Source organism: Leucoraja erinacea, chromosome 37 (genome assembly GCF_028641065.1).
Source record: "Leucoraja erinacea ecotype New England chromosome 37, Leri_hhj_1, whole genome shotgun sequence".
In the NCBI taxonomy this organism is placed as follows: Eukaryota; Metazoa; Chordata; class Chondrichthyes; order Rajiformes; family Rajidae; genus Leucoraja; species Leucoraja erinaceus.
The window spans coordinates 7,495,139-7,509,277 of NC_073413.1; the positions used below are offsets into that span (position 1 = coordinate 7,495,139).

The following is a 14,139-nucleotide window of genomic DNA, read 5'->3' on the forward strand; positions in this document are numbered from 1 at the left end:
TTCAGACATTCAGAGACATGGCCTGCAAAGATTGTGACTGAAAGTGCCTGGTTTTATTTAACAAACTACAACTCAAAGCAAAGAACCATGTATTTTCATTTTCTCAAAAAACACATTGATTTTTAATTGCATTGCTTAAAAATATAGCATTGAGTAATTTATTTTTAGCAATGCTTTTTATTATATTGCGGATTTCACCTTGAAAATCCTTCTTGATATCTAGCAATACTAATGATGATGAAAATTGTTTGGTAATCAAGCAGATTTTATGATGCACTTGTTTGTTCTAAAGTGTCCCTTGTACTGAACGGAAAGTGCTGCAGCATCTCAGGAGGTCATGGGTAGGTGACATTTTGGGTCGGAGCCCTTCTGCAGTCTGACCATGACCCCACTATGGTGAGGCCAGGCAGCAGCTTTCAGACACATCCTCATACTCCTCATGCTTTCAAGTCCAGTACCCCCCCCCCCCCCCCCCCCCCCCCCCCCCCTCTATAACTAGGCACAGTTCAGTTTGAAGTTTGTCATGTGAAACAAAAATGCTGAAAATCATTAGAGGGTCACAAGCATCTGTGGCAGCAAGTACATTTTTCATGTTTAAGGTTTTTTTTTTGGTCAATGACTTTTCATCAAAAGTAGAAAAACAATCATTATTCAGGGAAAGAGAGATATAGGGAACAAATGAAATGCTTTTTATTATGGTGGAGACAAATAGATTGAATATCACAAATAGTCACGATGCTGGCTGAGAAATCTTGCCTTTTCAGAGTTCAAATCAAAAGTAATTGACCTGAAACTTTAACTGTCTCTGCAAATATTGAACCCCTCCTGAGTATTTTGGGCATTATTCTTTACCATATCAGATATTCAGCTGTTTGTCGCTCTGTAACAGTGTAAACTCTCCAGATCTACCTCACATTTTATTCAACAATAAATTTGGGAATTAAACAACAATGAACAAATGTGCCCTTAAGAACCCTGCGACAATAACGTTTAGCTTGACTGGCAATTGGTTTGTTCTGTTATATTCATAATTTTATTGGTCAATTTTCTCTTCTGTATTTCCTTCTAACAGAAATATTATGAAAAGGCTCCTAACGCCACAGTGATGGAGGTTTTCTTCTCCATTCTCAGTGTGCAGTACACTATTTTGCCCAACACAGCCAACCTATTTTCTGTTAAGCTAGGTATGGCATTCTACCATTTTTAAGTTCCAATGCAATTGTTTGTCAGTACATTAACACTATTATATTTGTGTTGCTTTTAAAATGAATTATAATATTCCTACCATGATAGTTGCCTACATTTATATTTAAACTCTACCTATAAACCACCACTCAATTCAATATTTGAATTAACTACTTACAGCTTCATCATCTTTTATAAAGTTTACAATGGAACTGAAAAACAGATTATGTACAGGAGGCAGGTAATGCAACCTACATATTCGCATATTTATGTTTTACGGCTAAATTTTGTTGTCATTTTGTTAGTGAATGTACCTTTTTTCTATTTTATTCAGTGACATAAAATTCATTTCCACAGCTCTAGTGCTTGAGCTAGGTGAGAATTCTAAAATATATGATTTTTTGATGTTTTATTAGAAATCCAAAATTGAATCAGGCTTGCTCAGACTTCCTTTGTGCCTTGTGTCGAAACCTATTTTCAGCAACGGAAGATGTTCTGAATTATCAACATGGTATGGATGATATTTATTTTTTTTCTCATTACAATTTCACAAAAAATACTTCCATGAGGCTGCGTGAGACCTGTGGAGTTTTTATAATAAAAACCTGTCACCTTTTCCATTCTCTAGACATTTGCTTCAATTGCTGAATGCCTTGTAAAATGAAATGTTGACATCTATAAAATGGGTAACCAAAGTTTTTCGTCACCATTTTGTGTCACTTCACAGAATGACAATCGTTTCAGCAAAGGAGGCCTTTAGCTTGTGGAGTACAACATTCTAGTCTCATGCCCTCTCCCAATGGACCAGCAAGTTCTTTCTTTTCAGATATTTATCCAGCTTAATTGTTCTCTTTTGCCTGTGTTTCCAGGGATTTACTAGTAATCCCTAAACCAGTGATGAAAGTCCCGCAAAATCTTATTTTGTTGGGAAATGGCCTGGGAAATATTTCCTTCTTGATTTAATTCATATTTTTTCAAATGCCGAAAGTCCCAGAGTAAAATAAAACCTTCAAGAAAAGACTTTCTGCTGATTCCAACATGTTTTTGTACTGCATCCTCATAGTTCCAGGGTCCTGGGTTCAGTCCTGACCTTAGATGCTGTCTGTATGGACTTTGCATGTACTCCAGTTTCCTCTATATTCCAACTAGGTTGATTGGTTGCTCTAAATAAATGACAAAAGAATCTTAAGGGGAATTAATGGGTATGTGATAGGGAATAAGGTGCATGGCCACAGGGAAATAAGAAATGGAAAAGGTCTAATGAGATTTGCTTCACTGGGGTCTAGCATGGATCAAATGGGGTTAAATGGCCTCCTGTGTCATAAGTTTATTGTGAATATAAGACACCAAAAGCGCGAGTTTGGACCGGCATAAGGAAAGATAAGGAATTATTAATTGCAGATATCGTTGGAAACTATAATAAAAAATCCTGTAGTTAGATGAACTGCTGTGAACGGGCAGTATGTTCTTTTTTTAATTGAAGGTCTAGGATGTATTGAAAAGCCTTCCTTATCCAAATTAATAATGAGTGATGCAGCATGAACGTTTTTTTTCTCTCAAGGTGTAATGCTACACTTCTGAATCATATGTAATTTTCTTTGTCATGGCAATATAGTGTCATAGAGACAGCTTTGAAAATATCTGTAAATTTCCCTAAGAGCAGTGAGTTGTGGGATAATCAGGGGGGGATTCAAGGAGAGAATCAGGGAGTAGTTAATAGGCATGTGAGAGAGAATAGGTTGCAGGCATCTCACGCGCATCCGCGCCAGCATCATTGCCGACATCCCTGCCGGCAAGGAACATCACGGGTGGGTGCGTGCGTGGGTGGTAGCTTGGGAACACTGTCTAATCAGAGGACGGTGATGCGGGACTTGCCTGGGGCACAGTTTTAAAGTGTAGGAAGTAGGAAGTGCAGATGCTGGTTTACACTGAATTTAAACACAAAATGCTGGAGTAACTCAACAGGACAGGTAGCAACTCCTCTGGAGAGTAAGAATGCGTGACACTTTAAAAGGCTGCAGCTATTTTAAGCAAGTCGGGGTGATGTACTATGTTCAAAGTTAGTTCGTAAATTACTTACTCTGTTATTGTTCTGGGCAATTGGTGACGAGGTTTAAAACAAAAGAGACATATACGGCTCTTCAAGCTCCTAATCTGTTCTGGCCCATGGCGACAGCGGGACCATCGCCAGAGACTTCTCCGCTTTCCAACAACACCTCCCAGGAACACATTGAGCTTTTACCGATTTTAACACCAACGACAAGACTGGAGGAAGCAGCTGAGCTCTAGATGCTCCGCATGCACTTGGGAGAGCTTCAGCAGAAATATTTTGACACCCTGCTACTACGCAACGAAGCAGGTTTGCCTAACGGGTGCACACATGTGTGGTAGATTGGAAACACCGTCCAATCAGCGGGACTCGGCCGGGACACAGTTTAAAAGGCTGCAACCAATTTATGTAGGTTAGGGTGATGTACTATGTTTGAAGTTAGTTACTAAATTACAGTTAAATTTCTTACTCCGTTGGTATTGTTCCCGGGCAATACATAAGAGTGTGTATTAACTCTACTAAGGCCTTGACATATTACATTTAGTAAAAATCTTTGGTATGCATATTTCCTTACAACAAAGAAACAGGCCATTGTGTTCACTGAGCCAATGCCAGCTCTCAGAGCAATTTCATCAATCCCATACTTCCACATTTCCCTGTAACCAATTCTCTCATGTGCCTATCAAATCCCCCATGATTTATTTAGCACTTACCTAAATTAGGCAAAATCTATAGTAGCCATTAATTTACTGGCATGTCTTTGGGTTGCAGGGAGAAATCAATGTACCCACAAGTCACAAGAAGGTGCAAAATTCACATAAACAGTACCGGAAATTGGGGTTGAATTCAGATTGCTGGATCTGTGAGACAGCAGCTCTTCTTGCTGCGCTACTGTGTTGCGATTATGTTTTAGCTCCATTTTGTTATAATACAGTTTACATAAACTTGGGAGTATGTAAGGAAATAAATAGAGATTGATACATTTATATTTATGTAATTTGTCTTGTTTATTTGCGTTTGTACTTTGCTTCCAATTTTCTCTCCTAATTTCCCAAAGTCACTTCTTCACACTCAACTATGGCTCCACAGATAACAACCCATGAATGCATCAACCATTAGCATTATTCATATTTTAGCTTATTGCATATTGACACAAGCATGAACAAAAGAAGGCATAATTCCAAGTTCCTCGCTTTCCATATCCATGGAAAGCTATCAAAAGGTGCAGTTCTGAGCGAGTATTTTGGTCTTTTATTCAAATGCTTTAATGCAAATATAGCTGCCAAAATATTGCTCCTGCTTGTTGAATTGACTTCCTTAATCCATTGCATAAATTTTTGCACGATTTAATGTTATACAGTTATATAGTGTAAGATTAAAACAATGAGAGATGTCACTGTAATTATCTATGAACAATTTTCTCTGGTCCTAGATCTGGAAGAAGTTTCTGCACTCTTTGCGAAGTGTATTCCACATCTGAACTATACATTTTTAGACATTACATCTGTACTTTTCGAAAGTTTAGACACAATTGGAATAGATGAAGATCTCCAAAACCACCAACATTGTCTGCTATTATTATTATACTTGGCCCATTTGTACGATAACAGGTAACAGCTTATTTAGAAACATTATTTAGTTGTTGATAAAACAAATTGCATACTTGGATCATACAAACTATTGATGGAAGTACATCACATTAATTCTGCTTTAATGCAATTGTTACATTCCTAAGAAACCTTGTGTTATGGAAAATTGCATTATAAAAACAGTTGTGTCATGTTGTGGCAAAGTGGATTAGAGGTTAGAGAAATCAAGACTCGCAATAACAAAGTATTTTTTTCCCAGCAGGTTTTTCAAAATTAAAGATCTTTTAAAAAATGTTATGTTTAGTTTTGTGGCTTGCTGCAAGCTAAAAATACTAAAGGCTCTATGTTACATTGGTTAATGGAGTACCATTGCACAAGTCAATAGAAGTGGTTGCTTGTCAATTTCACCGGTCACCAGCAGTGAAACTGATAGACTGTGTTCTTAAGAGGAAATGCTGTTTGATTACCATGGGAAGGTTAAATAAACATACAGTAATTTTCATTCACTAGCTTGTTTTTTGCAAGTTTTTTTCTGCTTTTCAATTTCCAAAATAGCTTTGAAGTAGATCGCTAGTTCCAAATCAAAATCATGTAGCCACTTAACCCCTCCTGCTGCATATAGTGTTCCCTAATTCATCAATTCCTTTATATCCAATTCATAGTGTGGAAACACGCGTTATTGAGAACTACCTGTAACTCCTGTTTTTCCACCTTTCTCTTCAGCAACAATATTTGATTCTAAAAATGTGATGGATTTGAGAAAAGAAGAAGACCATGGAAAAGGATGAGTTAATATTGCTTAAGTGATGGGTAAATGAGACTAGGCTGAATTAGGACACGAGTAACACAATTTTAACTTTATGGAAGGTAGAATGAGGAAGGGTAGGAATGTATGGAAATACTAGCAATAACAAAAAAAAGAGTTCTGACATGTGCAAACCTGGGTGATATTTGCAGAGCTGGAAATAGATGACCATAATCACGGCATGGATATGAGGCACAAAGCAGTCAAAATGAAGTATAATATTAAGTTGTGAACAATCTTGTTTCAGTTCAGACATTTGTCAGCGAGTGGGTATGAAGTCAGTCTACTTTTATTTTTTTACCTTGGACCGAAGCTGGACCAAATTGAACTTTCATTTCAGTGAAAACATTACAAATTAAAGCATTCACTAAATTGAAAGTCTTTTGATAATATCCTGCTGCCTAAGCCACACTAATATTAAGTTAAGTAATAGTTCTGGCTAAAGTATAATTCAGCAAGGTTCCACATACACAAAGGACGAATTAATGTTTCAATTATGCATGTTAGGGAACCGACATTGCAATGTCAGCATGCTAAATGTGTGTGTTTAGAGGAAAACCTGAGTTTCAGCTGCTCTTAGAAAAAAATTAAATCGGCAATAGTGTGATAATGAAGCTTAAAGTTGTCTTAAGCCTGCAGCTATATATCACAATAGATAGTTTTAATTAATTGAATCAGGGAGTCATATAAGCCAGGAACAGTTCATCCAGCCCAGTTCATCTGCTCGCCATCAAGCGTCTATCCTGCACTTATCCTACTGTATTGTCCTCACAATTCCATCAACTACTTCCATCCCAATCCCATCAAAATTATACTTACATACCCAAGGCAATTGACAGTAGTCAGTTAACCTGCCAAACTGCATGTCTTTGAAATGTATGAGGAAACTGGATCACACAGAGGAAATGCACAGTAACAGAATTTTCAGGCTCCATACTAGCAGTCAGAATTAAATTTGTATTGCTGAAGCTGTGAGGCGGCAGCTCTATTAGCTGTGTTATGGTGCCATATTGAATTTTTATTCTGAAATATGAATGTTTGTATTTACATAATATAAATGTTAGTGCAGCTGTTAAGATGATGAATGTTGACATAAAATCAATATCAAAAGTACCACATTGAATTGAAGGTGTGCTATTATAGATGAGACGCATATACAAAAATAGATAACCCATATACTTACATATGAAAAAATCGAAATTGTTCAGGAGTAATTAAACTAAACTGCTTTTTGACATTTAAACAGTCTATAGATATTTCATGTTTTCCCCATCCTGCTTCAAAAGCTTCACTTCAAAGGAGCTTTGGAATTATAGGCATGGAATATAATTTACTTCTCAATGATCTAACCGCTAATACACCAATGTCAAAACCTTTTATTTGCCCTTTAACACTTAGATCATGAAATTATGCTGTGTAAATATTAGTATATAAATATTTAATGCTATGGTAAAGCAAAATTCTTGCTTTTTTATTAAAGGTCGATTTAAAATAAATGGTTCAATACTAGAATTAGATTATAATGATTATAGCTTTTCATCAGCTCTTTTTCAGGTTATGTACATTTGAAGAGTATACACATGAATATTTTGGAGTACTTCACTCTGTTTTTGTTTCCATAGGTTTTTTTCAGAAGGTCATTTATTCAAAGCTATCAGTAGCTTTTTACACACATGCTTCGATCGAGGACATGCACCTCCGTCCTTTGTACTTAAAGCCGCAATCTATCTATTGTCTATATGCCAAGAAAAGTGCAGTAAACTAGATTTGGTAAACATAGATGTTTTTCTATTGTATACTGAGTAAAATTAGTACTTCTGGTCATTTAATTTTTTTATTACACTTTTTCATGTAACAGAACAGTGATAACAATCCGTGATCAATAATTTGCATCTGATGTAGTTGGACTAAAGTCCTACATTTCTGGAGTATAACAATTTTTGTGTGGCAGAGAATTCTCTCTTGTATATGTAAGCACACACAGACTACAAGAACAAATGTTTTTACAATGTAAAAAGGACATCTAATCGCACGTCACAAAAGCATTTGAGGAAAAAAAAGACATAGGACCAAAGCAGAGTTGTTAGGAAATGTGTTCAACAGGTCTAAAGAAGTGGAATTTAAGGAAGGCTCAAGCAAGTAAAATACCAAAATTTAAAGGAATTATTTTAGAACATTGGATTTAGGCAGAATGTTAACGTTTGCAGTTAAATTTGGGAGTGGGGTGGTTTGGTGGAAGGAGATCCTCATCTTCTATTCTTTATAAGTTTCAGTGGGGAAGCTAGAATCGGGAACTGCTGAAACTTAGAGAATAGAAGAACAGGTTTCAGCAAAGAATGTTTAGCAGTAGTCAAATGAAGATGCTGGAAACAACCATGAGGGATGTTTAGGATATAGGATGTGGTAAGGATGGAGAATTACTTGAGCTTATTTTGTGGTGATAAAAACAATCTAACCATTAATAACCAAATAAGTTAACGATAGAATTAGGTTCAAAGAAGACCAAAATTACCAGATAAAATATGAAACCTAAGGATTAGATGTAGTTTATATTTAAGAAAAGGTTCTTACTATGGTTATTATAATTCTGTTTGTTTTCTCTTTTTTTTTGCAGATATCACTGAACTCCATTTGTAAGCTCTTGGAGAGTATTGCCACTGTTTCTTCTGTGTATACGAGTCATCCTCTAGTTCTGAAGTTTTTCTTCCACTATCCAGAGTTGACAGACAGATTTGGTCACTGCATCTTGAAATGTTGGTTTACACATTTTGATATCAACCATAGTGAGGTTGAAAATATGCAGGGTGATGTAAGTTGCTTGATGAATATTATCCAGGGAAATCCAAATGTCCTCCTGATTCTGCTGGTAAGTAACAATCATTATTGCTTGTTATAAGAAATTTGTTTGCTCTAATCAGCAACAAGTGCTGAAGATGATCTTGCTTTTTATTGATGTCCCAGTTTTTAGCATCAACTGATATCTGGACCGAATTATAATTAGGCTTATTGCTATTTTGTCTAATTTCAGAATCAGACTGGAAATTGCATAGATTTTAAATGTCAGTGGAAGGATTCCTATGTCTCTTTTCCCAATTCACTTTGACCTTTCAATATCTCAGCTACCCAACCTACAGACCTCCATTTGCTACATTTCTCTACCCACTAATATACTTACCCAAATGATTACTACCATTATTGATCTCTAGTTTCTTCTTTCCTGGGGGATATTAAAAGGGGTACAGAAAGGGGGAATACAAGTTGCATATTTCCAATGCTGCATTTAAAGTCCTGGTGAAAATGAGGTAAGTTATCTACTATTTGAAAATATAAAATAATCCTCCTACAGTGGATGGAGATACTTGTGGCACATAACGCTCGGAGTCATCCTGAAGACCTGTATACAGAGCGCAAAAGTTGTTAGGATCAGCAAATGCATCTTCAGATGCCAATAATCACCAACTGCACAGCAAGTCTATGATACTGCATTGTGCACTGCACTCACTAACCAATGATCCCAATCAAGACTTATGATCAATTTAGAATTAGATGCTGTAGCACACCTCCACAACTCCATTCCAAACCTTATATCTGTATTTTGCAGCTTCCATATATTGCCAGCTATTTCAAGACAAATATATGACCCAAGCATATTATGTGATACCGACACACTCCCTCTCACTTGAAGGACAAGGTATACAGCAGCAGGTAATTCATAGGGAGCAGGCTAGATTCCATTACCCAATATATGAGGCAGTAACATCATCATTGAAAGGGTCGTTGTTGACTCCTTATCAGCATTGGTTGTAAAAACTATTAAAAAAATAATGGTATTCTCAGTTTCTAGTTTTCCTTTCCACAATCTGAAGACTAAATGAAGGTCTGAGGGGTACATTAACCTGATTTACAGAAATCTGATTACATTGATTCTCCCGTAGATTTTTAAAGGATTTTAAAGCTAGTAACAATAATAAAATGTGTTATGGTATTCATAATGACTGAATACTGTATATATTCTATTTGTTTAATTATGGTAGTGTTAGAATGGTTATCAAATGAAAGAATTGTAGCAAGTATATGTAGAGCAACATGATGTGTGTTCCTAAAGTAAATGGACATTTCCAACTAGTGGAAAACATAGAACAGTACAGAACAGGAGCAGGCCTTTTCGCCCACAATGTATGTGCTGAACAAGGTGAACAAATCGGCTTACAGACAGTTGTGCGGAAGGAAACCCTTAAAACCCAGAAACTGCCTGTAATGATTATAGTATAGTTTTTCATGATACAACACAAAATAAAATGTGTCTTTTCTTTAAGGATATAGTTCATACTGAAGATATTGAATTAGCTTTCAAGGCTTTGCTGGCTTTGAAATCATTCCTGAGGAAAAATGAAAACGTGGTTCCTGCTTCTGATTTGCTTCGACCTCGATTTCTCCAGATACTACAAAGGTTCACAATAGAAAATAATGCACAGGCTTTCAAAGGTAAGTTAGAACATTGAAGTGCAAGCTATTTAAGAAAATGGTTGATTTTATATTGTAGTAATACTCACCATCGGTTTTTGCCTGTTTGAAGATATTGATTAATTTAGGTTTCTAATCAACAAAATATTGAATGAAAACTAATCTTAAAACATCAATCTGTTTAACATACCAGAACATCTATTTCCGAGAGCTTGAGTTAATAAAATAAATCACAAGAGGGAGCAGTTGAGAAGGTATACAGGAAGTAAAGTTCCTTTAGTTCCCGTATTTGATGGAAAACCTTGAATGTAAGGGGCAAAGATCATATAGCGAGCAAGATAGTCCACTCCTGCCAAATGCAATGGGCTGACGTGTAGTACGCAACAGAGCGGAACGTAGGCCATTTCTTCGTCCATTTCAGTAACCCGACCCAACTTTGGTTATCCCTCTCGTCGTGTAATCAGCGTTGCGTGGGAACAGTTTGCGTGTGTGATATACGGTTAGATTCATATTTCTGTTAAATTTTGTTAAAGATTAATATGTTAACAAATTATGATTACGTTAATTGTCCTTTTTAATGTTTTTCTGTAATGGTGGGATTATCTAAATGAAGTATTTATCAAATACAAATCAGAGGATGTTTCCGTAACCGGCTTCTGTCTCCGCACTAGTATCTTTGCTCCGCTTTGGCGGACAATGATGGCGGAGATGGAAGCCGGTTACGGAAATGGGGCCAAAATTTACCCATGAATCTGCCCGTGACCTTACTACGTCTTTTTCGTCGAGTGGACTATTGTGCTCGTTATAGGATCTTTGGTGAGGGGTATCTCAGAAAGACCATAGAACTGAAGAGGTCAATGAGATGTCAATACCTGCAGAAGGATACTGCCTCTGCCTCTTAAAAGAAGGGGTTAGTGATTCTGCAGATTGTAATTTATAAGTATCATAGATTACTGCTCTAATCAGTTCTTTCTATTATTCAGGAAAGAGGAACCTATCTTTGGTATTGGATCTCCTTTCATTGGTACAGGTAAAAATTCAAGATCCCAAGGAAATGACCAGTACCGATTTCAAGCTCCTGTATCATGGTATAGTGAATAATCTTATACAATCTCAAGAATATTTTTATACATTTCAATTTGATCCATCCTTTTAAATTAGTTTTAAGCACCCAGATGTTCTGAAGAGAAATTGGATTCTGTGGTGTTTTAAATTCAATGTATGTGATGTTTATTAAACAGATACAGGCCTAATTGATAGTGTGTACAGTTGCTGGAAAATGCTCCACAAATGATGACAGGGCCTCGATCAATGTCCATAATAGGCAGAGGTTTTCAATTTTAGACTAAAGGAGATGATACAGTCTTTGTCCAGATTGGTTTGTTTTGCCTCGGGTGGAATTTGATCCTTGATTTAGGACAAGTCTGAGATGGGGAAGCTTGAGGGTCCAGAGGTTCAATCAAAAGTTTTGCCTTACCTTGGCAAAGTGCATTCTGTTCCCTTTGGTGAACTGAATAGAGGATAATACTACAATTTCAAATTTAAAAAAATAGGGGATGTAGTGCCGGTATACTAGATAATATTTATTCCTCATCATCATATTTGCAATCTTACTCACAACAAATAATCGGGCCATTATCACATTGCACAACGATTAAATCAATTTAATCAGCAAAAATTTGTTGCCTTATTTCATACATTGGAATAGTGGCTACAGGAGTTTAAAATTCTTTGGGATGTTCAAAGGTTATGCAAGGAACTATATGAAGGCAAAATGTTGCTTTCATTTAAAATGCCAGGCCTGTTACTTAAATAAAATTAGCTGCCTAATCCCTGTCAGTAGATTTTGTTAAAAGATAAATTAGGCCGACACGGTGGCTCTGCGGTAGAGTTGCTGCCTTGCAGCGCCAGGGACCTGAGTTTGATCCTGACTACGGGTGCTGTCTACGGAGTTTGTACGTTCTCCCCGTGACCTGCGTAGGTTTTCTCTGAGATCTTAGTTTTTCTCCCACACTCCAAACACTTACTGGTTTGTAGGTGAATTGGCTTGGTAAATGTAAACATTGTCCCTGGTATGTGTAGGATAGTGTTAATATGCGGGGATTGCTGTTCGGCGTGGACCCGGTGGGCCGAAGGGCTTGTTTCCGCGCTGTATCTCTAAACTAAAAATGATATTTAATGATTTAAACTTTTTGATGAAGTGAGAGAGCACCAATTAGGGAAATACAACTGAACAGTTGAAGCCCCTGGAATAAAAGGGGCAAGCACATAGGAAAACAAAATGAGAAATAGTAAGGCAGTGTGAGACATCCCCCTGATAGTTTTCATAGTCCTCCATCCGTCCAACTGCAGTTCATCTACATCTAGTTCCTGGACATCAGGACTGTTCTGCCTCAAGCACCTGTTGCTACCTTCTGGCTGCCAGATTATGCAGCGTGTAAAACATGATTATAACATCTCTACTCGTGCTGAGCATATTTTGCAATTAATGAAGGTAGAAGAATCACTTCAGGAGATCAGTAGCATTCTCCAATAGTATTTTTGGCCGCTGAAGTACAATACAATACAATACGGTTTTATTCGTCACATTGCACATAAAGTGCAAGTGAAATGAATTTGCCAGCAGTGGTACAATGATAAAGAACACACAATACACAATAAAAATTTAACACAAACATCAACACAAAGTATTAGGCAGATTTGTAAAAGTTGGAAAGAGATCCAAAAGCATGACCTCAAAGGACGTTATCTCCTCATTACTTAGGTGTCACATGCCAGTGAATATAAAAAATAGAATGATTGTGTGGATGAATGTTTGGCTGGAGTGGTGTAGGAGAGGGACCTCTATATTACTTGGCCATTGCGACCAGTTCCTGATGGATTGTACTTCAATATGGCCCAGACCAATATCCTTACAGAGAGTTTACTTTTGCTGTTTGGGAGGTCATTAAATTAGCTTGTCAACAGCATGGAAAACTGAGTTAAGATTAAAAAAGAATGAAATCCAATCTGGAACGAGAAGCCAAATTTATAAGAAAGTTTGGAAAGTAGAGAAAACATAGGTTATAAAATAGACTTAAAAAAATAAGTTTGGCTGTCCTTAATGGGTACATATATAAATTCATTTTAGTGAATAAAACATAATCTAAAGGCACTGATAGGTAAAATATTCTACTATGTGCTATCATGGAAATATGGCCTAAAGTGGTGCATGGCTAGCAACATGATATCCCTGCCTACAGGATTTCAGACATGGTAGAACAAAAAGGAGTTCATGTAATTTCCAGCTCTTTCAAAGAGACCCAGGTCTTGTACATCAATCACTCCCTAAAATATTTTAAACTATAACATTTAATTGTTTTAACATTGTTTGAAGTGTTGTTCATGCCGAAAAAGACACCTAATAACCACTACAATTCAAAAAGTAATTTATTTTAATAAAAGTTGCACAATAGTTAGTACCTTTACAGTTATGTTGTTGTCATTCATCAGCATCCCTGTTCCTTGTTAATCAAGTTACGTGATCTCAAAATTAAAATAAACATTCTAGCCATTTTAATTTTCAACTATGTTCAGTAATTGTACAATAGGCATGTGATGAAATGCTTATTAAAATATAAAAATAATCATAAACTTAAAAGTAAATGTTTTGTTTGTATTTTTAAAGTAAGTAACTTGGCAGGAAAATGTAAAGACTTGAACACAGATATCTTACAACCTGCTCTTAATTTCTTCTACTGCTGTTTGAAACAAACATCAACCTACAACAGGAGCAGAGGTAATTAAATTTTAAAATTTAATCAGAATAGAAGCTTTGATTTACAATTTTGGATCCAAAGGAACTGGGTTCAATTATAAAATCTATCCAGATATTGATTTCAATCCTTCTTTGCTTTTGTCTTTGATTTCCTCGGTGACCAATATCACTAGGTGACACTGGAACATCTCTGTTCTTCCACTAATGCCACTGTACATTATGTAATTGCAGAGAATTAATTTAAGCATTCTTCCTTACATTGACTTGTATTTTAATGTTCAAGCCACGT

General features: G+C 36.4%; 1 protein-coding gene across 1 annotated transcript in view; it reads left to right on the forward strand.

Moving 5' to 3' along the window:
* The window catches only part of LOC129713874 (meiosis inhibitor protein 1-like), a 56,850-nt gene that overhangs the window by 26,892 nt on the left and 15,819 nt on the right, over nt 1-14,139 (forward strand). The window contains exons 17-25 of the mRNA XM_055663230.1: nt 1,073-1,184; nt 1,366-1,426; nt 1,602-1,696; nt 4,668-4,845; nt 7,252-7,399; nt 8,244-8,495; nt 9,946-10,114; nt 11,077-11,181; nt 13,761-13,871. Coding sequence (XP_055519205.1) covers nt 1,073-1,184; nt 1,366-1,426; nt 1,602-1,696; nt 4,668-4,845; nt 7,252-7,399; nt 8,244-8,495; nt 9,946-10,114; nt 11,077-11,181; nt 13,761-13,871 — 1,231 coding nt within the window. The remainder of the gene's footprint in view (nt 1-1,072; nt 1,185-1,365; nt 1,427-1,601; nt 1,697-4,667; nt 4,846-7,251; nt 7,400-8,243; nt 8,496-9,945; nt 10,115-11,076; nt 11,182-13,760; nt 13,872-14,139) is intronic.